General features: G+C 40.0%; 1 protein-coding gene across 2 annotated transcripts in view; it reads right to left on the reverse strand.

The window, feature by feature from the left end:
* Positions 1-27,978, reverse strand: part of PIK3C2A (phosphatidylinositol-4-phosphate 3-kinase catalytic subunit type 2 alpha) — a 530,626-nt gene that overhangs the window by 119,040 nt on the left and 383,608 nt on the right. For both annotated transcript variants that reach the window (XM_053720635.1, XM_053720636.1), the window contains 3 exons: positions 11,620-11,712; positions 4,467-4,596; positions 156-292 (listed from right to left, as the gene is read on the reverse strand). In XM_053720635.1, coding sequence (XP_053576610.1) covers positions 156-292; positions 4,467-4,596; positions 11,620-11,712 — 360 coding nt within the window. The remainder of the gene's footprint in view (positions 1-155; positions 293-4,466; positions 4,597-11,619; positions 11,713-27,978) is intronic.

Consider the following 27,978-nt stretch of genomic DNA (forward strand, 5'->3'; position numbering starts at 1 on the left):
CACTAGCTCATGGACTCTTGCCAATTACATGAAAGAAATTGTATGCTCTGAATGATGAAAGAAAAATTGGGGTTTCATGTCCCTTTATGAAAAAGCAAATTAGTCCTCGGACATGAAGTAAACCCCCCCCCCCCCAAAACAAAACCACAACTCACTTTCTGATAATCTTCTTCAGACGAATTGTACTTTCTCAACCACTCTGCAAGAGGTTTGTCCTTAAACGAGCCAGTTACTCCATACTCCACCTGGATCTTCCTTAGTGTATCAGATGACAGCACCAGTTCCACCATACCTTGCAGAAGGAAGAGAACCGAGTGATTAGAGAGAGTGACACTTACCTAAAGAGCAAATAAATACAACTGCATATATATGTGAGAAGAATACACCTCGCTAGCCACAGTCAACTCCAACATTGTTATTGTTTAAAGATAGATAATCCCTTTATTATCCATTCCCCAGTTTTGTATAACTAACAAGGTTATAATAATATACTTTTTACCTCTGTGATTACCGTGTATCTAAGCCTCTGCAGACTGCTCCTTATCTCAGTTATATTAATATTCTTTTTTATCTCTGTGATTACAGTGTATCCAAGCTTCTACAGACTGCCCCTTATCTCAGTTATATTAATATACTTTTTACCTCTGTGATTACCCTGTATCTAACCCTATGCAGACTGCTCTTTATCTCAGTTATATTAATATACTTTTTACCTCTGTGATTACCTTGTATCTAAGCCTCTGCAGACTGCCCCTTATCTCAGTTATATTAATATACTTTTTACCTCTGTGATTACCCTGTATCTAAGCCTCTACATACTGCTTCTTATCTCAGTTATATTAATATACTTTTTACCTCTGTGATTACCTTGTATCTAACCCTCTGCAGACTGCGCCCTTATCTCCGTTATATTGATATACTTTTTACCTCTGTGATTACCCTGTATCTAACTCTCTGCAGACTGCTCTTTATCTCAGTTATATTAATATACATTTTACCTCTGTGATTACCTTGTATCTAAACCTCTGCAGACTGCCCCTTATCTCAGTTATATTAATATACTTTTTACCTCTGTGATTACCCTGTATCTAAGCCTCTACATACTGCTTCTTATCTCAGTTATATTAATATACTTTGTACCTCTGTGATTACCTTGTATCTAACCCTCTGCAGACTGCGCCCTTATCTCCGTTATATTATTATACTTTTTACCTCTGATTACCCTGTATCTAAGCCTCTGCAGACTGCCCCTTATCTCAGTTATATTAATATACTTTATATCTCTGTGATTACCCTGTATCTAAGCTTCTGCAGACTGCCCCCTTATCTCAGTTATATTAATATACTTTTTACCTCTGTGATTACCTTGTATCTAAGCCTCTGCAGACTGCCCCTTATCTCAGTTATATTAATATACTTTTTACCTCTGTGATTACCCTGTATCTAAGCCTCTGCAGACTGCCCCCTTATTTCAGGGCTATTTACAGACTTGTATTTTAGCCAATCAGTGCTGACTCGTAAATAACTCCACTGGAGTTAGAACGTTATGTATATGGCACACATGAAATAACAGTGTCTTGCTGTGAAAATCTATTAAAATGCTCTGAGATAAGAGGCGGCCTTTAGTGGCTTAGAAACAGGCAGAAATTTAGAGCTTTAAAGGTTATAAAGTATATTAATATAACAGTGTAGGTTATGCAAAACTGGGGAATGGGTAGTAAAGGTGTTATCCATCTTTTTATACAAACATTTTGGAGTAGACTGTCCCTTTAACTTATTACAAACAATTTCTAAATATAACAGTACGTTTAAGTATTACTGAAATTTCAACTAAATGACATCTTCTAGCATTGATGCCATTCATACATTCTTGAGAAAGCTTGGGGTATGTTTAGTATTGTTTTCTAGTTTCTTTGTTGCATCTAAATGTTGGAATTGTAATAAATGTATTCAGTTTTTGTTTTGTTTGTTTTTTTAACTTGAGGGTCCTGTGCTTAAAGGGATATTTTAACCAAAGCTGAGATGTACATCAGTGCATTTCACTTTTAAATATAATAATTTTGCAATATACCTGCATTAAAAAACAAACAAAACAAAATTGAAAAGGGGGCAAAATAAATGAAAATACATTGCAAAAATATTTTATTACATTTTATATAAAACTCTCAAGATAGTTACTGTCCTTTTAATGACCAGGGTAAAAAAAATAACTAAGCAATGAATTAAACAGACCAAGGACATCTTTCAGGCCTGGCATCAGAGGGGGCTGGCTCGTTCTAGGATGCAAAAAAAATTCTTTAGAGTAACAGTCACATCTATAATTAAAAGAGACATTCTAACACCAAAATAATATGCTCTGAATTATTAGAGTAGATTATTTTCAAGCAAAGTCCATGGTAAAGATCGCTATGGAAGGCCTAACAAAAATACTCCTCTCACTGTTACGGGGTGCTGACAGCAGCGGCAGAACCAAGCCACAATAAACCGTGAACATTACAAGTAGCAGTCACACTCCAAAACCTCCTTAAAAAAATAATTTAAGCATAATTCAAAATTGATACAGGAGAATAAATCCGACATCTTACATATTTTCTGTTAATAACAATCACTTAATCACATATGACATCAAACTGTTTGATGATTAGCGCTGTGGAGCCTGTTGCGCTCTACAAATACCGGATGATGATGATAAAAAATAATCCATGATTAAGCACTTGCTATAGGTGCAAAAACGCGTAAGATGTTGGGTTTATTTTTAATTACAATTAACGTTTCTATTTTTTTTATTTATTTTTTTTAAAGGAAGATTTGAAGTGTGGCCACTACTTGTACTGTTCAAAATATATTTTAATACTAATATCCCTTGAGAACTGTGTTTAACCCACACAAAGGAATGTATAACAAAGTCCTGCTCAGAAGCCGCAAAACATTGCAATACTGAGCAGGAAACAGTCACCAGCGAGGCAATCAGAAATGGCATATTCATATTGCGACTTCTGAGCAGAACTTTCTCTATGTGTTTAACCCACTTGCAAGGATTAAAAGACCAGTAAATACAGTATATTTGCACAATCGACAGATGCATGATGACAAAACAATGCAATAGCACTTAGTCTGAACTTTACATAAGTAGTAGATTTTGTTCTGACAAATTTATGTCTATTTCCACTCCCACTGAATCATGTGACAGCCATCAGCCAATCACAAATGCATATACGTATGTGAAGTCTTGCACATGCTCATTAAGAGCTAGTGACTAAAAAAGTGTAAACATAAAAAGATTGTGCACATTGTGTCAATGGAAGTAAATTGGAAAGTTGTTTAAAATTGCTGCTCTGTCTGATTCATGAAAGTTAAATGTTGACTTGAGGGTCCCTTTAAACATACTGTCTGCAACAGAAATGCTAAAATAAAATGCTCTCACAAATGACACTTTTATTTTAGTCACAAAAATGGTTACCAGCAACTCACCAATACTCTCTGGGCTCCATTTATCATCCCATGGTGGATAGTGTTGGAAATATTTGTCTTTGTCTGCCCAGCTTCTCCACAAGAGCGCTCCTGTGCAACCCCACCCCCTGCCTGCACATAACCAATCACGTGTGGGCAGGAGCTGTCAATGTCTCCGGTCAGATGAGACCAGGGAGATTTAAATTCTCCACCTAAGAGGTGGAGAATAGGGTAGGGAAACAGCCCTGCATGATAAAACCTGCAGGTTTGCTTGTGCGAAGGGGAGAGAAGGCCTTGATAAATCGAGCCCTCTGTATGTGCAAGTGTGAAAGGGTTACTGCACGACCTCAGAAATATCTTGAATAAACGTATTCCAACAGCACAATGTGTCTCCACTCGACTTTATTGAAACAAAAAAGATCAAGGTCAACATGACAATGTTTCGAGCTGTTAACCCTTACTTATACCATCTATTTTAGTTTAGTATTAGAATGTTATATTAAAGGAATGTTCAAAAACATTTTAAAAGGGTACAACATGTGAAACAGTATCAAAGCACAAAACCAAAATAAATTATTTAAAAAGGAGTCCAATGTAAAACTTTACAAAAAACATTTGTAAAGCCTGAAGTCAGTTTGTTCATTAGATTGTCTTTATGAATATTTTATAACAATGTATCCAAGAGCTTTGCTTAGAGAATTCAAAACAAATGAAGGTTACTGCCTGTTAATGATTCACTGGATAAGAGAAATAATAATAATGAATGTTATCTTCCTTGCAAGAGGTACGTGTTTAGGAGATCAAAACATCCTACAGCATTTAAAATACACTGGAAACAAAGTAATCATAAATGTTCCAGGATTACTCCACTTGCCCCTGTCCAACAAAGTGCTGGTGATACTACATGCAGTTTTCACAAGTTTGAAATCTTTAAACTAACTTGTATATTAGTGAATAAAAAAAAAGTCCATTTAAATATGCATAAAAATGCTGCAATGCGTTTTAACCCAACACACCTCTATCCTTGCCAGTAGACAGACACTTGAAGATGACCATGCGCATGTCCAGTCCTTCTTGTAGCCAGAGCTTGTCCATAATTTTTATCATCTGCAGAGCCAACATATCCTGACGCAGATCTTCCCCTACCTTAAAGACATATTAAAAAAAGAAGAGACCAATTTAGATCAACAGTTTAAATCCTAAATAGTGTTGCTATCATTATTATTATCAGACACTGTATATGCACTCTACAAACAGAAGACCAGGTAAATAAGATAAACAATGATTGTTACTGGGCAGAAAAATGACCTGAGAATTATGTCTCTGGGACCAGACTAGCTACATTAATCATTAATCAAACAAGAACACATGAAAACTGAAAAATAACCAGCAAGTTCAGATTTCTAAGGGATTGCTTATACCTTAAATGCCTGTGGATCCTTGTTCTGGGCACATCTGACCACTGCAAGTCTTCTTCCCTGAAGCAACTCAATCTAAAAGGGGCTACATCTAATTTCAAAATAAAAAAATTGTGAAGAATGGTCTGACAACTTGGGAAAATTTCTTCCTTTCACTGCTTCCTGGATGAGTTCGGACAATGTCTGTCATACTGTAACGAATATAGGTTTTAAATGTATTGCTGACCAGGCTGGTTGAAGGGAACGCTTTCCTGGGAAATATGCCTCAAGCGTCAACAAAGTTATATATTCATGATTTCAGACAGGGTTTATTAATATGAAACGAATAACTATTTAAATATAACTTTTAAATTTAAGGCTGTGCATGGTGAATTAGTAATACATGAATAACTAACCCTTTGAGTTTGGGAGAACCTCCTTAGTTTTGTGTGGACATTTCACTGGTGGATAGTGTTGGATGCAAGTGGTGCCCTACCGAACACAGTGAATTAGCGTCTGAGGACGATGACGCTTACTCCTGAATTTAAGGTACTTTTTTTTGCGCAGCTGACTTTGCAACTATTTTATTGTTATGTTTAGTAATAGGAGTCAAACAATTTAGTTGAAATATTTGTCACTTAAAACCTAGAAATAAATTTGCGCCAAAAATGACGCAATAAATAATAGCATTTTGCGCCCTCGCGAGCCTAGATTTGCCCGCAAATTCTAAGGAAAAACAAGTCAAATTGGAAAAAAAGACTAAACCCCAGGTAACCAAATATCTTCCTAAAACATGATCCTCATACTGAAACTGTTAGACTCCAAAGGGAAATATACATAGACCTGACTCATAGCAAATATAAGTAAATACATATACAGTATTTTAAACTTTATATTTAGGGCTGCAACAACTAATTGGTAAGTTTAATCATAAAAATAGTTATCAACAAATCTCATTATCAATTAGGTGGTCAGCGATTAGTTGGTCAGTTGCACAGCACCAGCTGTTTAAATCTGATGATCTACTGCAACTAAGATTGTGCAAAAATTTTTTAAATGTATTTCTTTTTTTAATCTTTTTTCTATCCGATTAATCGGACAATAATCATCCGATTAATCGGATAGAAAAAAAAATTAATAAAAATGTTTTCACAATACCATGTGCAGTAGTTCATCGGATTGAAGCAGCTTGTGCTGTGCAATTAACCAACTAATCGCTGACCACCTAATTGATAATGAGATTCGACAACTATTTTTATGATCAATCTTACCGATTAGTTGTTGCAGGCCTATTTATATTTATACATAAAGCGCCAAACATAGCTAAGAGTGTCTTAAATAATGATACATACTTACCGAAGACAGCCATCTACATATCGCAGATAGCCAAACCCGTACTGAAAAGTATCAGCAGAGGTAATGGTATATAAGAGTATATCGTCAATCTGAAAAGGGACGTAGGAGATGAATCCCTACGACCGATAATAGAGAGACCTTGAAAAGATTTCCCGCGAGAGAAACCATAAAAATCAATAGGCGATACTCTCTTCACATCCCTCTGACAAACACTGTACTCTGAGAGGAATTGGGCTTCAGAATGCTTAGAAGCGCTTATAGAAGAAATCATAAATATCAAGCACAAACTTACTTTACCACCTCCATAGGAGTCATAGTTTGTAAAACTGAAGTATGTGTGTGGTGGGAGGTGTATTTGTAGGCATTTTGAGGTTTGGGAAACTTTGCCCCCTCCTGGTGGGAATGTATATCCCATATGTCACTAGCTCATGGACTCTTGCCAATTACATGAAAGAAATGGTAGTAGCACATTTATAGCTTCCACAAAAAGAACCTAAGCAATATTTGCTATACAAACATTGTATTTTTAATTTGTTTTATTTATGGTTTGAGAGAGTCATTTTTAATAAAAACTATTCATTGTAAATAAAGAGTGGTTCTGGGAAAAAAACAAAAACATTTTATGCCATTTTTAAATTGTTATGTCCCTTTAATGCAACCCATCCAAAGTGATAATTTATGGTAGTTTTGAAATAGATCTCAGTTTGTATGGTTAGATATTAAAGTTTAACTTGTTTCCATAAAGTGGCAAAAATTTAAAGAATCGTACACTTTGTTATTTTGAGATAATGATATTAACATATTAATGAAATATTTTTTTAAGAAGTTCCTTTTGACTTCAGACAGACCGCAGTTCTATGGGAAAACGCCCTGACATATCCTTGCCTGACACCCCCATTTGTACTATCTCATAGAGGCAGACAGTACGGCCACTGGAATGCATACAGATTCTGGGTTGTCTTTTTTATTTTTTGGTTGGTTGGGGGGGTAAATTGGCTCCAGCACTTATTGCCATTTCCTAACTTGAATTGGAGACTTAAATGGACAAAACAAAAAAAAAAAAAAAAAAATGATTTCATGATACAGCCATAGTATAGAATAAAAACAAACTTTACTGTGTGCACGTGTATGAAGCATATATGGCAGCAGCTTTATAATTATGTTATGCATTTGCAAGAACAGTAGGTAGCAGTGTTTCTACTTCTTGTATTCAATGGAACTTTTTAAACTTGGTGGGCTATGAATATTCACCTGTTTATGTCTTATCCAGACACTCACTAGAATTCTAACAGTATAACTTGCTTCTGCAGATCTCTTAGGATTAAATGGTCAGTGTACTGTACAACGTTCTGTTTACCAGCTGCAGCCTATTAAGTTGTTTGCAAATAGCTTGTTTGGCTTTATTTTGGAATTTGAAATAGCTGCTTTTGCCTATTGAAACCACTAACTATACTAAAAATATGTATCCTGATTAAAATTGTGTTTCGGCAACTACTTAGAATACAATGAACTCTTATCAGCTTCTTGCCTGAGTTCATTGTCACTTTAACTTTTTTGTCATGCAAAAATATATTTTCCAAATGTTTAATGGCTACATTTTCATTTCCACAACATTTTTTCTAAGTATAAAGTCCCTTTAAGGAATTTTCACCCCCTTAATAAATCTGTCTTTCTGCTAATAAAGTAGAGAGATCTTGAATTTTCACAATGTTCTAGCTTTATTGATTTGCACATTACAAAGCTGAGAAGGGTAGTCTCAAACATGTGCCTATCCGAACATGCATATTTCATGTGTGTGCATAATTTATTCACATTGATTGTTGCTTTTTATGTTAAATTTATAAGTAACACAAACTACTATAAGCTCACAATGTCCATTGCGTGCCAATGCACAGTTAGTTTCTAGGTTACTAGGATGAAGATAATTTAATGATATAAAGGTTTGTTTTGCTAGGGATGAGGCTATAAATGAGTAAAAACATCACACACAGCAGCTTGTTTTGACAATGATATGCAAAAGATTTTAAGAAAATCCAAAAGGGACACGAAAGCCAAAATTAAACTTTCATGTCGATAGAGGACACAAAAAATACTTATTACCAAATGCACTGTTTTTTTCTTGGTATACTTTATTGAACAGTGTATATAACATTTCAAAACTCTGCTGCTATAGATGGCTTAAGACACATGGACGCTCATGCCTATCTAGATATACTTTTCAAAGCTTACCAACAGAATTAATTACATTTGATAACTAAAATAAATTGTAAAGATATTTAAAATTGCATGCTCTAAACTTAATTGATCAAATGGAGAAATACTGGTCCTTTTGGGATACCTGGCTGCACAGATGATTTAGCCTTAAATATATAATCGGCTCCTAAACTATTACAATCAGAGACAATAGAGTCTGAACTCTGGCACTTAAGTGCGCTAACTTAAGAGCGTGTCTCCCCCCCGACTCCACCTACATAAATGGATCTTTGCGTGATGGCAATACGGACTTAGTCCAATGAAAACAATAACACTATTGGTACAAAAACTGAAAAGATCATTTAACTTTAAGCTTAATATAGAACTATTCCTGTTATAATGTAGTGCGTAGGACTGATTAACGTGAATATATTTGGACTATGATACTGCCGACTGAAACTCATATGTTTGTAAAAGGACAAATCTATGCAACAATGAATGTATAAATTAACAATCGTATGCGCTATATTATTGTTCTATTTTGTTTTGTTCTTTTTCTGAAAACTCAATAAAATTATATGGGGGGGGGGGGGGGATAACTTATACAAAAGTTACTTATAAAAGTTTATTTCTTACTTATAAAAGTTTATTTCTTACTTTCTGTCCCTTTAACCAAAATGTTTCTTTCATGATTCAGACAGAAAATGCTATTTTAAAAAAGTTTCCAATTTACTTCTATTATCAAATTTGCTTTGTTCTCTTGCTATTCTTTGTTGAAGAGATACCTAGATAGATAGTGTGCACGTGCCTGAAGCGTTACACGACAGGTAATAGTGCTGCCATCTAGTGCTCTTACTAATGTGTAACATTGTTGCAAAACTACTACCATATAGTACTGCAGACACGTGCACACGCCTGAGCTTACCTTTCTGCTTTTCAACAAAGGATAACACGTAAATGAAGAAAGTTCGGTAATAGAATTACATTATAAAGTTTGCATAAATAAAAAGAGAGAAGCGCTCAACCTGGGAACGAACAATAGCATAATAGCTTGCTCTATGGCTAGTTACCACCCAAGAAGCAGCCTCTTTTTGCTCAACATGTGCCTTTCACAGAGAAGAACTTTCCTGAAGCATATCAGTCTGATCCTGACTTCACAGTACAGTCCAGCCCCGAAATACCAGGCAATCCCTCTCTGAACGAGAGAAACAGCAATACCCCAGACGTACGTTTCGGCCTATTGTGGGCCTCGTCAGTGAGGTGCAGCCATATCCCTCTAGGCACACTGAGCAACGGGTCCACGTCTGGATTCCCGCATCACACTTAGGGAGACTTCCCAAAATGTCATAATTTGCATAAATAAAAAGAGAGAAGCGCTCAACCTGGGAACGAACAATAGCATAATAGCTTGCTCTATGGCTAGTTACCACCCAAGAAGCAGCCTCTTTTTGCTCAACATGTGCCTTTCACAGAGAAGAACTTTCCTGAAGCATATCAGTCTGATCCTGACTTCACAGTACAGTCCAGCCCCGAAATACCAGGCAATCCCTCTCTGAACGAGAGAAACAGCAATACCACAGACGTACGTTTCGGCCTATTGTGGGCCTCGTCAGTGAGGTGCAGCCATATCCCTCTAGGCACACTGAGCAACGGGTCCACGTCTGGATTCCCGCATCACACTTAGGGAGACTTCCCAAAATGTCATAATTTGCATAAATAAAAAGAGAGAAGCGCTCAACCTGGGAACGAACAATAGCATAATAGCTTGCTCTATGGCTAGTTACCACCCAAGAAGCAGCCTCTTTTTGCTCAACATGTGCCTTTCACAGAGAAGAACTTTCCTGAAGCATATCAGTCTGATCCTGACTTCACAGTACAGTCCAGCCCCGAAATACCAGGCAATCCCTCTCTGAACGAGAGAAACAGCAATACCCCAGACGTACGTTTCGGCCTATTGTGGGCCTCGTCAGTGAGGTGCAGCCATATCCCTCTAGGCACACTGAGCAACGGGTCCACGTCTGGATTCCCGCATCACACTTAGGGAGACTTCCCAAAATGTCATAATTTGCATAAATAAAAAGAGAGAAGCGCTCAACCTGGGAACGAACAATAGCATAATAGCTTGCTCTATGGCTAGTTACCACCCAAGAAGCAGCCTCTTTTTGCTCAACATGTGCCTTTCACAGAGAAGAACTTTCCTGAAGCATATCAGTCTGATCCTGACTTCACAGTACAGTCCAGCCCCGAAATACCAGGCAATCCCTCTCTGAACGAGAGAAACAGCAATACCCCAGACGTACGTTTCGGCCTATTGTGGGCCTCGTCAGTGAGGTGCAGCCATATCCCTCTAGGCACACTGAGCAACGGGTCCACGTCTGGATTCCCGCATCACACTTAGGGAGACTTCCCAAAATGTCATAATTTGCATAAATAAAAAGAGAGAAGCGCTCAACCTGGGAACGAACAATAGCATAATAGCTTGCTCTATGGCTAGTTACCACCCAAGAAGCAGCCTCTTTTTGCTCAACATGTGCCTTTCACAGAGAAGAACTTTCCTGAAGCATATCAGTCTGATCCTGACTTCACAGTACAGTCCAGCCCCGAAATACCAGGCAATCCCTCTCTGAACGAGAGAAACAGCAATACCCCAGACGTACGTTTCGGCCTATTGTGGGCCTCGTCAGTGAGGTGCAGCCATATCCCTCTAGGCACACTGAGCAACGGGTCCACGTCTGGATTCCCGCATCACACTTAGGGAGACTTCCCAAAATGTCATAATTTGCATAAATAAAAAGAGAGAAGCGCTCAACCTGGGAACGAACAATAGCATAATAGCTTGCTCTATGGCTAGTTACCACCCAAGAAGCAGCCTCTTTTTGCTCAACATGTGCCTTTCACAGAGAAGAACTTTCCTGAAGCATATCAGTCTGATCCTGACTTCACAGTACAGTCCAGCCCCGAAATACCAGGCAATCCCTCTCTGAACGAGAGAAACAGCAATACCCCAGACGTACGTTTCGGCCTATACATTATAAAGTTGTATGTTCTATCTGAATTATGAATTTCTCTTTAGGTTTTCTGTCCCTTTAAGCTAATTTGTCTCGATACCAGTAGAATTGAGGAACGGCTTTAACACTACAACTAACCAGATCTATAGGATCTCTGACAGATCATCGGAAACAAAAAGATAAGAAAAAGCACTAATGTAGGTCAGACTACTTACCTTAAACATGGCGTTAATCTCTTCTCCTGTGGGATCTGCATTGACCATGGTAACTTTAAGAGGGACGGCATTGGAATTAAAGTATGAACAAAGCTGCAGAAAATAAGTTAATGACAATAAATAAAATATAAAAAGGGTTTATTTTATAAACAAGTTACTTTTGCAGACAGTTTGATAATACAAGAATGTAGTGTCAAACGCAAATTCTAAACATATTAAAATAATTTATCATTTAAATCTTTCAAACCAGCATTTCCTAGAAAAAAAAGACATCAAATAAATCATTTTCTCATGCGACAACACATTTATTACTCTTGGATAAGCATCTACTGTCTCACTTGAGAAGTTCGAAAACTTTTGGAAGCCAAAGGTCTTTCCTTTGCTCTTTAACAGCTTTTCTAAATAATTTCTTGCTTGAAACAGAGGTAATTCCCCTATATGTTTAGTCTTCTGCCCCCTGGATAGTATGTAGTGTATTACAGAGGATTCAGGATTCTGACCCTGCAACAAGCTTCACACTGATTGCTTGGTCAGTACAAGAGAACCTGTATGTCCATTCCTTTATTTCCACAGCAAAGGAGATAAGATAAAAGTCTGAGATGGTCTTCAAAGGCTATGGACTGCAAAGCATTGCAAACTGTGATGTTAAAATTGCAGTTTTTATTTCTTTTAAAGTCTTTTATTTGAGGTTTTAAACAAACGTACAAAATAAATTACATATATAGAACACCATATAACACACTCTGAATTTCAAATTATCAGTAGTTTTTCTGAGAAATGTCAAAGATTGCTCCTATCTCCCTGCCCACTCTATCGTGTGACAGCCATCAGCCAATTACAGACTCATATGTATACACTGAACTCTTGCACATGCTCAGTAGGAACAGGTGCATCAGTGTTTAATTGACTATCATGTGACAGCCATCAGCCAATTACAGACTCATATGTATACACAGAACTCTTGCACATGCTCAATAGGAACTGGTGCATCAGTAAGTGTGCATATATTAAAATAATGAGAATAAATTGATTATACAAGTAAATTAAAAAGTTGTTTAAAATTGCATGTTCTGGCTGAATCATAAAAACAAGATTTATGCTTACCTGATAAATTTCTTTCTTTCTGGACATGGAGAGTCCACGACATCATTCCAATTACTAGTGTGATATTAAAGACCACCCCAGCAAAGCTGTTAAGTGTAACTGCCTTACCCATAACCCCCAGTCATTCAGCCAAAGGAAATGGAAAGGAAGAAAAACACAAGGGTGAAAAGGTGCCTGAGGTTAACTCGAAAAAACTACCGATTATAATAAAAGAGGGTGGGGTCGTGAACTATACATGTCCAGAAAGAAATTCATCAGGTAAGCATACATTTTGTTTTCTTTCCTTTGACATGTAGAGTCCACGACATCATTCCAATTACTAGTGGGAACCAATACCCAAGCTAGATGACATGGAATGAACAGGGAGGGAGAAAAAAAGGCAGGAGGACCTAAACAGAAGGCACCACCGCTTGAAGAACATTTCTCCCCAAAGAAGCCTGGGCCGAGGCAAAAGTATAAAATTTGTAGATTTTGGAAAAAAGTATGTAGAGAGGACCATGTTGCCACCTTGCAAATCTGATCCACAGAAGCTTCATTTTTGAAAGCCCAAGAAGAGGAGACAGCCCTAGTAGAATGAGCCATAATTCTCTTAGGAGGCTGCTGCCTAGCAGTCTCATAAGCAAAACAAATCATACTTCTTAACCAGAGGGAAAGAGTAGTAGAAGTGGCCTTCTGCCCCTTACATTTTCCAGAGAAAACCACAAACAGGGCAGAAGACTGCCGAAAATCTTTAGTAGCTTGCAAGTAGATGCCCGCACAACATCCAAGTTATGCAAGAGACGTCCCTTCTGAGAAGGAGGATTAGGACAAAAAGAAGGAACAATTTCCTGATTAATGTTTCGATCCGATACCACCTTAGGGAGAAACCCCAATTTAGTACGAAGGACCGCCTTGTCAGTATGAAAAATAAGGTACGGGGAGTCACACTGCAGAGCTGAAAGTTCAGACACTCTGTGAGTGGAAGAAATGGCAACAAGAAACAAAACTTTCCAGGATAACAGCTTTATATCAACAACATGCATTGGCTCAAATGGAGCCTGCTGCAAAACTTTAAGAACTAAATTAAGGCTCCACGGGGCTTGAACATCTGGTAGACGTTTGTGCAAAAGGAAAGATAACGCAGAAATCTGACCCTTTAGGGTACTTACCGATAAACCCTTATCTAGGCCATCCTGAAGAAAAGACAAAATCTGGGGAATCCTCACCCGGCTCCAGGAGAATCCCTTAGATTCACACCAATAAAGATATTTACGCCATATCTTATGGTAAATCTTACGAGTAACCGGTTTTTGAGCTTGAATCATAGTTTCAATGACCGCTTCAGAAAAACCACGTTTAGACAGAACTTGGAGTTCAATCTCCAAGCAGTTAGCTTCAGAGAATTTAGGTTTGGATGGAAAAGGACCCTGAAGTAAAAGGTCTTTCCTCTGAGGTAACCTCCAAGAAGGTAGAGATGACATCCTTCCTAAATCTGCAAACCAGATCCTGCGAGGCCATGCAGGAGCTATTAGTATCACAGATGCTCTCTCCTGTTTGATACGAGCAATGACTCGTGGAAGGAGAGCAAACGGAGGAAACAGATAAGCCAGAGAAAACCTCCAAGGAACCGCTGGAGCATCTAGCAGAACCGCCTGAGGATCTCTTGACCTTGAACCGTACTTTGGAACCTTGGCATTTTGGGGCGACGCCATTAGATCCAACTCTGGAACACTTCCAGATTGAGAGCCAATTCCCCGGGATGAAAGGTCTGTCTGCTTAGAAAATCTGCCTCCCAGTTGTCCACTCCTGGAATGTGGTTGGCAGATAGAAGACAATCGTGGTCTTACGCCCACTGCAGAATTCGAGTCACCTCCTTCATGGCTAAGAAACTCAGAGTCCCTCCCTGGTGGTTGATGAAAGCCACGGAGGTGATGTTGTCCGGTTGGAATCTTATACACCGGACAAACGACAGTTGAGGCCACGCTAAAAGGGCATTAAAGATAGCTCTCAACTCCAAGATGTTTATGGGAAGAGAGGACTCTTCCCAAGACCACAGGCCCTGAGCCTTTAGAGGACCCCAAACAGCTCCCCAGCCCGACAGTATGGCGTCCGTAGCCACAATTTCCCAGGAAGGTCTCAGAAAGCAAATGTCCCGAGACAGATGTTCCTATAGAAACTATAGGGTGCCGTGGTGACTGTAGTGTATAGAGAAAGAAATTTTTCAAACCTGATTAAAAAACCAGGGCGGGCCGTGGACCGGACACACCGTTGGAGAAAGTAATTTATCAGGTAAGCATAAATTCTGTTTTCTCCAACATTGGTGTGTCCGGTCCACGGCGTCATCCATTACTTGTGGGAACCAATACCAAAGCTTTAGGACACGGATGAAGGGAGGGAGCAAATCAGGTTACCTAAACGGAAGGCACCACGGCCTGCAAAACCTTTCTCCCAAAAACAGCCTCCGAAGAAGCATAAGTATCAAATTTGTAGAATTTGGCAAAAGTGTGCAGAGAAGACCAAGTCGCTGCCTTACATATCTGATCAACAGAAGCCTCGTTCTTGAAGGCCCATGTGGAAGCCACAGCCCTAGTAGAGTGAGCTGTGATTCGTTCAGGAGGCTGCCGTCCGGCAGTCTCATAAGCCAATCGGATAATGCTTTTCAGCCAGAAAGAAAGAGAGGTAGCAGTAGCTTTTTGTCCTCTCCTCTTACCAGAGTGAACGACAAACAAAGATGAGGTTTGTCTAAAATCCTTTGTTGCTTCTAAATAGAACTTTAAAGCACGAACTACATCTAAATTGTGTAACAAACGTTCCTTCGTTGAAACTGGATTCGGACACAGAGAAGGAACAACTATTTCCTGGTTAATATTCTTGTTGGAAACAACTTTTGGAAGAAAACCAGGCTTAGTACGCAAAACGACCTTTTCTGAATGGAACACCAGATAGGGTGGATCACACTGCAAAGCAGATAATTCAGAAACTCTTCTAGCAGAAGAAATAGCAACCAAAGACAGAACTTTACAAGATAGTAACTTGATATCTATGGAATGTAAAGGTTCAAACGGAACCCCTTGAAGAACTGAAAGAACTAAATTTAGACTCCAAGGAGGAGTCATGGGTCTGTAAACAGGCTTGATTCTGACCAAAGCCTGTACAAAAGCTTGTACATCTGGCACAGCTGTCAGTCGTTTGTGTAACAAGACAGATAAAGCTGAAATCTGTCCTTTTAGAGAACTCGCTGACAACCCTTCTTGGAGAAAGGAGAGAATCTTAGGAATTTTAATCTTACTCCAGGAGAATCCCTTGGATTCACACCAACAGATATATTTTTTCCATATTTTATGGTAAATCTTTCTAGTCACAGGTTTTCTGGCCTGAACCAGAGTATCTATTACTGAATTTGAAAACCCACGCTTGGATAAAATCAAGCGTTCAATTTCCAAGCAGTCAGCTGCAGAGACACTAGATTTGGATGTTCGAATGGACCTTGTACTAGAAGATCCTGTCTCAAAGGTAGCTTCCATGGTGGAGCCGATGACATATTCACCAGGTCTGCATACCAAGTCCTGCGCGGCCACGCAGGAGCTATCAGAATCACCAAGGCCTTCTCCTGTTTGATCCTGGCTACGAGCCTGGGAAGGAGAGGGAACGGTGGAAACGCATAAGCTAGGTTGAACGACCAAGGCGCCACTAATGAATCCACTAGAGTTGCCTTGGGATCCCTGGATCTGGACCCGTAGCAAGGAACCTTGAAGTTCTGACGAGACGCCATCAGATGCATGTCTGGAATGCCCCATAATTGAGTCAACTGGGTAAAAACCTCCGGGGGAGTGGGAACTCCACCCGGAGGTTTTTACCCAGTTGACTCAATTATGGAAAGTCTGACGACTCAGATAATCCGCCTCCCAGTTGTCTACTCCTGGGATGTGAATTGCAGATAGATGGCAGGAGTGATCCTCCGCCCATTTGATGATCTTGGATACCTCTCTCTTCGCCAAGGAACTCTTTGATCCTCCCTGATGGTTGATGTAAGCTACAGTCGTCATGTTGTCTGACTGGAATCTTATGAATCCGGCCTTCGCTAGTTGAGGCCAAGCCCGGAGAGCATTGAATATCGCTCTCAGTTCCAGAATGTTTATCGGGAGAAGAGACTCTTCCCGAGACCATAGACCCTGAGCTTTCAGGGAATCCCAGACCGCGCCCCAGCCTAATAGACTGGCGTCGGTCGTGACAATGACCCACTCTGGTCTGCGGAAACTCATTCCCTGAAACAGGTGATCCTGGGTCAACCACCAACGTAGTGAGTCTCTGGTCATCTGGTCTACTTGAATCTGTGGAGACAAGTCTGCATAGTCCCCATTCCACTGATTGAGCATGCACAGTTGTAATGGTCTTAGATGAATTCGAGCAAAAGGAACTATGTCCATTGCTGCAACCATCAATCCTACTACTTCCATGCACTGAGCTATGGAAGGCTGCAGAATAGAGTGAAGAACTTGACAAGCGTTTAGAAGCTTTGACTTTGACTTCTGTCAGGAAGATCTTCATTTCTAAAGAATCTATTATTGTTCCCAAAAAGGGAACTCTTGTTGGAGACAGGGAACTCTTTTCTACGTTCACCTTCCACCCGTGAGATCTGAGAAAGGCTAGAACAATGTCTGTATGAGCCTTTGCCTTGGAAAGAGACAACGCTTGAATTAGAATGTCGTCTAGATAAGGTGCCACTGCAATGCCCCTTGGTCTTAGAACCGCCAGAAGGGACCCTAGCACCTTTGTGAAAATTCTGGGAGCAGTGGCTAACCCGAATGGAAGAGCCACAAACTGATAATGTTTGTCCAGAAAGGCGAACCTTAGGAACTGATGATGATCTTTGTGGATAGGAATATGTAGGTACGCATCCTTTAAATCCACGGTAGTCATATATTGACCCTCCTGGATTGTAGGTAAAATTGTACGAATGGTTTCCATTTTGAACGATGAAACTCTGAGAAATTTGTTTAGAATTTTTAAATCCAGAATTGGTCTGAAAGTTGCCTCTTTTTTGGGAACTACAAACAGGTTTGAGTAAAACCCCTGACCTTGTTCCACAGTTGGAACTGAGTGTATCACTCCCATCTTTAACAGGTCTTCTACACAATGTAAGAATGCCTGTCTCTTTATTTGGTCTGAAGACAAGCGAGACATATGGAACCTTCCCCTTGGGGGCAGTTCCTTGAATTCTAGAAGATAACCCTGAGAGACTATTTCTAGTGCCCAGGGATCCGGAACATCTCTTGCCTAAGCCTGAGCAAAGAGAGAGAGTCTGCCCCCTACTAGATCCGGTCAAGGATCGGGGGCTACCCCTTCTTGATGTCTTGGTAGCAGCAGCAGGCTTCTTGGCCTGTTTACCCTTGTTCCATCCTTGCATTGGTTTCCAAGCTGGTTTAGCCTGGGAAGCGTTACCCTCTTGTCTAGAGGCTGCAGAGTTAGAAGCCGGTCCGTTCCTGAAATTGTGCAAGGAACGAAAATTGGACTTATTCTTAGCCTTAAAAGGCCTATCCTGTGGGACGGCATGGCCCTTCCCCCCAGTGATGTCTGAAATAATTTCTATCAATTCTGGCCCAAAAAGGGTCTTACCTTTGAAAGGGATATTAAGCAATTTTGTCTTGGAAGATACATCCGCCGACCAAGACTTTAGCCAGAGCGCTCTGCGTGCCAAAATTGCAAACCCTGAATTTTTCGCCGCTAATCTCGCTAATTGCAGAGCGGCATCTAAAATAAAGGAATTAGCTAACTTAAGTGCGTGAATTCTGTCCATGACTTCCTCATATGGAGTCTCCATATTAAGCGACTTTTCTAGTTTATCAAACCAGAAACACGCCGCCGTAGTGACAGGAATAATGCACGAAATTGGTTGGAGGAGGTAACCTTGCTGAACAAAAATCTTTTTAAGCAAACCCTCCAATTTTTTATCCATAGGATTTTTGAAAGCACAATTGTCCTCAATGGGAATAGTCGTGCGTTTGGCTAGGGTAGAAACTGCCCCCTCAACCTTAGGGACTGTTTGCCATGTGTCCTTCCTTGGGTCGACCATGGGGAACAATTTCTTAAATATAGGAGGAGGGACAAAGGGTATGCCTGGTTTCTCCCACTCCTTATTCACTATGTCCGCCACCCTTTTAGGGATCGGAAAGGCATCAGGGTGCACCGGGACCTCTAAGAATTTGTCCATCTTGCACAATTTTTCTGAAATGACCAAAGAGTCACAATCATCCAGAGTAGATAGCACCTCCTTAAGTAATGCGCAGAGATTCTCTAACAAATTTAAACGTCACAACATAAGGTTCTGCCTGTTGAGAAATTCTTCCTGAATCTGAAAGTTCTCCCTCCGACAAACCCTCCCTCACTGCCACTTCTGACTGGTGTGAGGGTATGACAGATAAACTATCGTCAGCGCCTTCTTGCTCCACTGTATTTAAAACTGAGCAATCACGCTTTCTCTGAAATGCTGGCATTTTGGATAAAATATTAGGTATGGAATTATCCATTACTGCCGTTAATTGTTGCATAGTAACAAGCATTGGCGCGCTAGATGTACTAGGGGTCGCCTGCGCGGGCATAACTGGTGTTGACACAGAAGGAGAGGATGATGAACTATCCCCACTACCTTCATTTGAGGAATCATCTTGGGCAACCTCATTAAATGTGACAGTACTGTGTCTGGACGCCATGGCACAATTATCACATACATTTGAAGGGGGGACCACCTTGGCCTCCATACATACAGAACATGTTCTATCTGAAGGTACAGACATGTTAGACAGGCTTAAACAGGCTAATAATGCAAAAAAAAACATTTTAAAACAAAACCGTTATTGTCTCTTTAAATGTAAAACAGAGCACACTTTATTTCTGAATGTGTGAAAAACTATGAAGGAAATATCCAATCTTTACCAAATTTTCACCACAGTGTCTTAATGCTTTAAAAGTATTGCATCCCAATTTTCAAGTTTTTAACCCCTTAAATGAGGAAATCGGAGCCGTTTAATCAAATAACAATTTTTAACCCCACTACAGTCCCAGCCACAGCGTTTGCTGCGACTTCACCTGTCCTTAGAAGTTATACAATACCAAATTAAGCCTTCTAGGAACGTTTTCAATGATCACCAGACCCTCTCACATGCAGCTGCATGCACTGCATCCAAAAGAAACTGTGCAATTATGGCGCGAAAATGAGGCTCTGCCTACAATAGTGAAAGGCCCTTCCTGACTGGAAAGGTGTCTAAACAACTGCCTGGCGCCTAAAAACGTTCCCCCACAATAAAAGTTTTATAAATCACCTCAGATTTCATAAAAAACTCAAATAAAGCAATCGATTTAGCCCACAAGAGTGTCAACCAGTGTATAGCCCATAATAAGCCTTCATTCTGTTAAGAGTCTAAGAAAATGGCTTACCGATCCCCAAGAGGGAAAATGACAGTCTTCTAGCATTACACAGTCTTGTTAGAAAATGGACTAGTCATACCTGGAGCAGAAAAGTCTGCTAACTGTTCCATCCAACTGAAGTTCTCTGGGCTCAACAGTCCTGCGTGGGAACAGCAATTGATTTTAGTTACTGCTGCTAAAATCATACTCTTTTAAACAGAACTCTTCATCCCTTTCTGTTTTAGAGTAAATAGTACAAACCGGCACTATTTTAAAATAACAAACTCTTGAGAACAGAATAAAAAACTACAACTAAACACCACATACTCTTCACCATCTCCGTGGAGATGCTACTTGTTCAGAGCGGCAAAGAGAATGACTGGGGGGCGGAGCCTGAGGAGGGGCTATATGGGCAGCTTTTGCTGTGCTCTTTGCCATTTCCTGTTGGGGAAGAGAATATTCCCACAAGTAATGGATGACGCCGTGGACCGGACACACCAATGTTGGAGAAAGAGAGAGCTTGCCCCCACCTGATCCACACTGGAATTGGTGGCGGAACCTTCACGCTGATTTAGAGTCAGCAGAAGGTTTCTTGTTTTGGTTTTCCCTTGTTCCAGGGCTGGTTGGATTTACGAGGAGGATCTGGGTTGATCTGGCTTTGAAGAAGAAGAGGAGGACTTTTGTCTCAAAGTTTTGAAAGAAACGAAAATTAGAAAAAAATATCCCACTAGTAAAGGCAACTTTCTAGAAGTGATTTCTCTCCTCTGGTAATCCGGTGAGCTGATAAACAGAGCCGATACAAAAGACTGACAAGCTGAGTCAAAGACGGCTGCACAAAACACTCTCCAACCACTATGCCCTGTAAAAACGGAAGTGCGGTTATCACGTGAGCAGGTAACCAGAAAAAACTGTCACTAATAATTTACACAGCTCTAAGAGTGCGAAGAAACCGCAGTTTGAAAAATGGCAAAAATATAAAGACCGTTATTAAAACAGTATCACATAAGCCCCAATAATGAAAAGGACTCTACCTGTACATATATATATATATATATATATATATATATATATATATATATATATATATATTAAGCCTCTAAACCTATGAGCATAAATACAGTCGTAGTTAGCCAATAAAGAACTCCTTTATCATCAACCCATGAAATCCCCTGGCCAAGTGAACTCCCCATATTTGAGTCTCATACTATATAAAAATACCCAAGTGCCATGTCCTCAATATGAATCCTTAATTAAAAAGGAGTATAAAGTCCCAAAGGAAAGATATGAAAAGAGGATTAACCTCTTAAGTGCTGCTATGCTTCTGTACCTAGAAGGCAAAGGCCCTTACTTTAGATCCAAGTACAGGACAGATGCTGCTCCTTAGGTGTGGCAGGCACTTCACTCCCTGTCATGGACCTGTAGGAAAAGAAACAGAGTAACCAACTCTGGCTTTCTACAAAGGGGTAGCAAAGTGTTAAAAGTAAAGCAAAGACTTCCTTGCCGCCTTTTAACTGCTAAAAGCCACCACTACTCTTACTCAAGAGATTGACATGGACACGTCTAGACCCCAATCCTTGCTTGCAGGGAAAAGTACCCATAAAAGGATTAAAATCTTCAGACACCAACTTCACACAACCTCTATTGATAGAGGCAAAGAGAATGACTGGTGGTTATGGGTAAGGCAGTTACACTTAACAGCTTTGCTGGGGTGCTCTTTGCCTCCTCCTGCTGGCCAGAAGTTGATCATCCCACTAGTAATTGGAATGATGTCGTGGACTCTCCATGTCATAGGAAAGAAAGTTTAACTCTGACTTTAGTGTCCCTTTAATTTCTAGTTATGTTGGCTCATAATATTTAGTGAGACATATACAAAGCAGTGAGTAAAAAGCACATGGATGATTGTAATATGCAAAGAAAGTTGCATTAACTAGAAAGATAACAGAGGAAATAACCTTACAGCCAAACCCTGCCAAGGCCAAGTACCCAGTAGGCATATGCATTCCTGCCTTATGGCACTAAAGGAGTGCCGAAAATGGCGTCCAGAAGCCACATTTGGCAATTTTCGGAGCCTGATATATTCTTGTTAAAAGTGCAACGCACAAAGATCTGTGCAAATCCAGATCTGAATATGTTGTACTTTCACAAGAATAAATCCGGCTCTGAAAATTGCTGCATGCATCAAGGCAGGAATACACATCTTGTTAGTATTCATAAAGCTTGAAAAACAGAATTTATGCTTACCTGATAAATTACTTTCTCCAACGGTGTGTCCGGTCCACGGCGTCATCCTTACTTGTGGGATATTCTCTTCCCCAACAGGAAATGGCAGAGAGTCCCAGCAAAGCTGGCCATATAGTCCCTCCTAGGCTCCGCCCACCCCAGTCATTCGACCGACGGACAGGAGGAAATATATATAGGAGAAACCATATGGTACCGTGGTGACTGTAGTTAGAGAAAATAATTCATCAGACCTGATTAAAAAAACCAGGGCGGGCCGTGGACCGGACACACCGTTGGAGAAAGTAATTTATCAGGTAAGCATAAATTCTGTTTTCTCCAACATTGGTGTGTCCGGTCCACGGCGTCATCCTTACTTGTGGGTACCAATACCAAAGCTTTAGGACACGGATGAAGGGAGGGAGCAAATCAGGTTACCTAAACGGAAGGCACCACAGCTTGCAGAACCTTTCTCCCAAAAATAGCCTCCGAAGAAGCAAAAGTATCAAATTTGTAAAATTTGGCAAAAGTGTGCAGTGAAGACCAAGTCGCTGCCTTACATATCTGGTCAACAGAAGCCTCGTTCTTGAAGGCCCATGTGGAAGACACAGCCCTAGTGGAGTGAGCTGTGATTCTTTCAGGAGGCTGCCGTCCGGCAGTCTCATAAGCCAATCGGATAATGCTTTTAAGCCAAAAGGAAAGAGAGGTAGCAGTCGCTTTTTGACCTCTCCTTTTACCAGAATAAACAACAAACAAGGAAGATGTTTGTCTGAAATCTTTAGTAGCCTCTAAATAGAACTTTAGAGCACGGACAACGTCCAAATTGTGTAACAAACGTTCCTTCTTTGAAACTGGATTCGGACACAAAGAAGGTACAACTATCTCCTGGTTAATATTTTTGTTAGAAACAACTTTCGGGAAGAAAACCAGGTTTAGTACGCAAAACCACCTTATCTGCATGGAACACCAGATAGGGCGGAGAACACTGCAGAGCAGATAACTCTGAAACTCTTCTAGCAGAAGAAATAGCAACCAAAAACAAAACTTTCCAAGATAGTAACTTAATATCTATGGAATGTAAAGGTTCAAACGGAACCCCTTGAAGAACTAAAAGAACTAGATTTAGACTCCAGGGAGGAGTCAAAGGTCTGTAAACAGGCTTGATCCTAACCAGAGCCTGAACAAATGCTTGAACATCTGGCACAGCTGCCAGTCTTTTGTGCAGTAAGACAGATAAAGCAGAGATCTGTCCCTTTAGAGAACTTGCAGATAATCCTTTCTCCAAACCTTCTTGTAGAAAGGATAGAATCTTAGGAATTTTTATCTTGTTCCATGGGAATCCTCTGGATTCACACCAACAGATATATTTTTTCCATATTTTGTGGTAAATTTTTCTAGTTACAGGCTTTCTAGCCTGAATCAGAGTATCTATTACAGAATCTGAAAACCCACGCTTTGATAAGATCAAGCGTTAAATCTCCAAGCCGTCAGTTGGAGGGAAACCAGATTCGGATGTTCGAATGGACCCTGAACAAGAAGGTCCTGTCTCAAAGGTAGCTTCCATGGTGGAGCCGATGACATATTCACCCGGTCTGCATACCAAGTCCTGCGTGGCCACGCAGGAGCTATCAAGATCACCGAGGCCCTCTCCTGATTGATCCTGGCTACCAGCCTGGGAATGAGAGGAAACGGTGGGAATACATAAGCTAGGTTGAAGGTCCAAGGTGCTATTAGTGCATCTACTAGGGTCGCCTTGGGATCCCTGGATCTGGACCCGTAGCAAGGAACCTTGAAATTCTGACGAGACGCCATCAGATCCATGTCTGGAATGCCCCATAATTGAGTTATTTGGGCAAAGATTTCCGGATGGAGTTCCCACTCCCCCGGATGGAATGTCTGACGACTCAGAAAATCCGCTTCCCAATTTTCCACTCCTGGGATGTGGATCGCAGCCAAGTGGCAGGAGTGATCCTCCGCCCATTGAATTATTTTGGTCACTTCTTTCATCGCCAGGGAACTCCTTGTTCCCCCCTGATGATTGATATATGCAACGGTCGTCATGTTGTCTGATTGGAACCTTATGAATTTGGCCTTTGCTAGTTGAGGCCAAATTCATAAGGTTCCAATCAGACAACATGACGACCGTTGCTCAAATCAAACAACAATAAAAGCCAAAGTGGGAAAAAGATCAAGGAAAGCAAGCCATGAATCAGCTTACGCCTTTCGGCTTCACGCCGTATTCCTACTCATTAATAAAAACTTCCATTGCCAAGCCATTTAAAGAAACTGCCTGCCTTCCTATTGGATAACAGTAATCCTATCGGTTTCCTGTCTCAAGCAAGCCTCACGGATTAACTATTAGTAATCCGCAACCGCCAGTGAAACTCAAGTCTATGGTTATAAAATAGAATTACCAAAAATGTATTTGGTCATATTCAGAGTTGAGTCCATACGGGACCCTAGTTTTTAGCTTTAAAATACAGTATGAGGGCTCCTCTTGGCTAACTTTGAATGGTAAGTACAGGTGTAATCACCCTACTTGCGTTGCATGTGAGGGATCAGAACTAGGGGAGAGAGTTTTCAGAAAAGACTTTGCCTGAACTGTCGGTCCACTCATGTCATCTATTTGATTACGTGTGTGGAATGTGATCTACAGTATGTAGGACTTACCTCCAGGGAGGCCAGGACTAGAATTAAAGAGCATCTTTCAGACATTAGAGTAGGCACTATGACTACTCTAATGAATCATTTTTCAAATTACCATCTAAAGAATGTACAGTTATTGAAAGGGTACTCTCACCGAAAAGCGGGGGCAATAGAGAGAGGTATCTTGTAGAAAGGGAGACATAGTGGATTTTTAGGCTGAAAACTAGGGTCTCGTATTGACTCAACTCTGAATATGACCAAATTAATTTTTGGTAATTCTATTTTTGGTAATTTTTTGTATCTTTTTTTTTTTTGGCCTGAGACTTGATGCAGGGTTGTTTATCCTGGGGTTTGAGGAAATAATACAGAGGGAATCTCCGTTGGTTTGCAATTTATATATGCATCCATATGGAGATAGGGTTTACTTAATATGAGTCACATAATAGGTCCAGTCAGGAATAAATACATTATACACAGTAATCTGCAGAAAGGAAATTATCATAGAATGACAAATTGTATTAAGGGGAAGACTGTGAATACTTATGTCCAATATGAATATTTGAATCAGATATCTTTATCTTGTAATAGATTTAGAATAGAGGCAATTGATTTGAATGGAAGATATACTAATCTATAGTTGGGTACATGATGTTACTACAGTTAAATATCTTGTATGGTGAAGGAATACTGACAATATAAGAGATAGGGCTAGTTAGTAGTTTTGTATATCCCTGTCCTATTTTAATTCATCATAGTTTCTATTTCCACTGTATCAATATATTCATATTTTTATTTATATCAGTCCACTTCTCTGCAGTATTCAATGATCAATCTATTTCATCACATTTGAATTTATTTATTTGTGTATATGTGTGTGAATTATTTTTTCATTTTATTATTTAATTTATATCCATAGACTTGAGTTTCACTGAAAGTTGTGGACTACTAATGGTTAATCCATGAGGCTTGCTTGAGACGGAAACCACATAGGATTACTGTTATCCAATAGGAAGGCAGACATTTCCTTTAAATGGTTTGTCAAGTGAAGTTTTTATTAATGGCTAGGAATATGGCTTGAAGCCGAAACACGTAACTAAATTCATGGCTTGCTTTTCTTTATCTCTATTCCCCAATTGTTTGGATTTTATCACTTTATAATCAAAGCAAAGTTTTACTACCATCAGATGGTGCTCCTTGAGATTTTTTTTTCTATTTTTGCACTATTGGGCCAGGAGTGCGAACGCCTGAAAGAAGAGATACTTGCAGGGGATTGGCCGGAATGCTCAAACTGATTGACAGAGAGGTATCCAGTATAACACGAGGAGGCTTATGAATGTGACCCTACACGCACACTGATTGGTTGGAAGTTGCCTGCCTACCTGAAAGAGGAAACGTGACACACAGTGGATAACCTTTCTGATGACTGGGTAAGGTAAAACGGCAAGGAAGAAACCATGGTGCGGGACACTCAAAAATTGTAAGTGCCGCTTTAGCGGATTTCTCTTCTGCCTTATCTTGATTGAATACACACAAGTGATAACTGCTACACTTTAAAACTGGGCATTAAATCTCTGTAAACATTTTACAATATCTATGCCTGGCATATTTGGACCCGTCTTGTCTGTTTTAACGTATACTGATTAACAAAGCAAATTATATCATAGAATTAAACTAGAAAGTTGCTTGAAATGACATGCTCTACTTGAATCATCAAAGTTTAATTTTCACTTTAGTGTCGCTTTAAAGGGCGAGTGCACACCAAAACAAACATGGGCTATTTAATATAAAACTTAAGATGTAGATAAAGTTTGCAGTATACATGCATTAGCTAGTTTGCTGCTAAAACTGGTAAAAATGAGAAAAAAACTTGCAGTGCTTTCACATATACACGCCAACATACAAGATCCACAAAGCAGCTTAAATCTCACTCTGATCCATAAACTGTGCTGGGATCTTACTCCCCCTCCCCCATCTTTACCACAATTTAATTTGCCTCTGCTAACACTGGACCTGAACATCTCACACACAGCTCTGTGAAATATGATCCTGAGATCATTTTACAGAGCTGTGTGCACGATGTTCAGGTCAAGTGTATGTAGAGGCCGGTAACGGTGAGTAAGATCCCAGCAGAGTTTTACTGAGCCTGGCAGTAAGCAGGCTAGTTAGGGAGTGAGGGCAATTCCGTAGCTCTCTAATGAGTGTGTATTACGTGCATATGCAATAAAAGCAGTGCAAGTTTTTTTTTTCTTCTCATTTTTACTAGCTTTAGCAACAAAAACAAAATTTATGCTTACCTGATAAATTTCTTTCTTTTGAGATGTACCGAGTCCACGGATTCATCCTTACTTGTGGGATATTATACTTCCTAACAGGAAGTGGCAAAGAGAGCACCACAGCAGAGCTGTCTATAAAGCTCCCCCCTTAACTCCACCCCCCAGTCATTCGACCGAAGGCCAAGGAAGAAAAAGGAGAAACTATAAGGTGCAGAGGTGACTGAAGTTTTTAATAAAAAATACCATCTGTCTTGAATAGACAGGGTGGGCCGTGGACTCGGTACATCGCAAAAGAAAGAAATTTATCAGGTAAGCATAAATTTAGTTTTCTTTTGTATGATGTACCGAGTCCACGGATTCATCTTTACTTGTGGGATACAAATACCAAAGCTTTAGGACACGGATGAAGGGAGGGACAAGACAGGAACCTAAACGGAAGGCACCACTGCTTGCAAAACCTTTCTCCCAAAAATAGCCTCCGAAGAAGCAAAAGTATCAAATTTGTAAAATTTTGAAAAGGTATGGAGCGAAGACCAAAGTCGCAGCCTTACAAATCTGTTCAACAGATGCATCATTTTTAAAAGCCCATGTGGAAGCTACCGCTCTAGTAGAATGAGCTGTAATCCTTTCAGGAGGCTGCTGTCCAGCAGTCTCATAAGCCAAACGGATGATGCTTTTCAGCCAAAAGGAAAGAGAAGTCGCCGTAGCCTTTTGACCCCTACGCTTTCCAGAATAG

The sequence above is a fragment of the Bombina bombina genome, chromosome 7 (assembly GCF_027579735.1).
Source record: "Bombina bombina isolate aBomBom1 chromosome 7, aBomBom1.pri, whole genome shotgun sequence".
Lineage (NCBI taxonomy): Eukaryota > Metazoa > Chordata > Amphibia > Anura > Bombinatoridae > Bombina > Bombina bombina.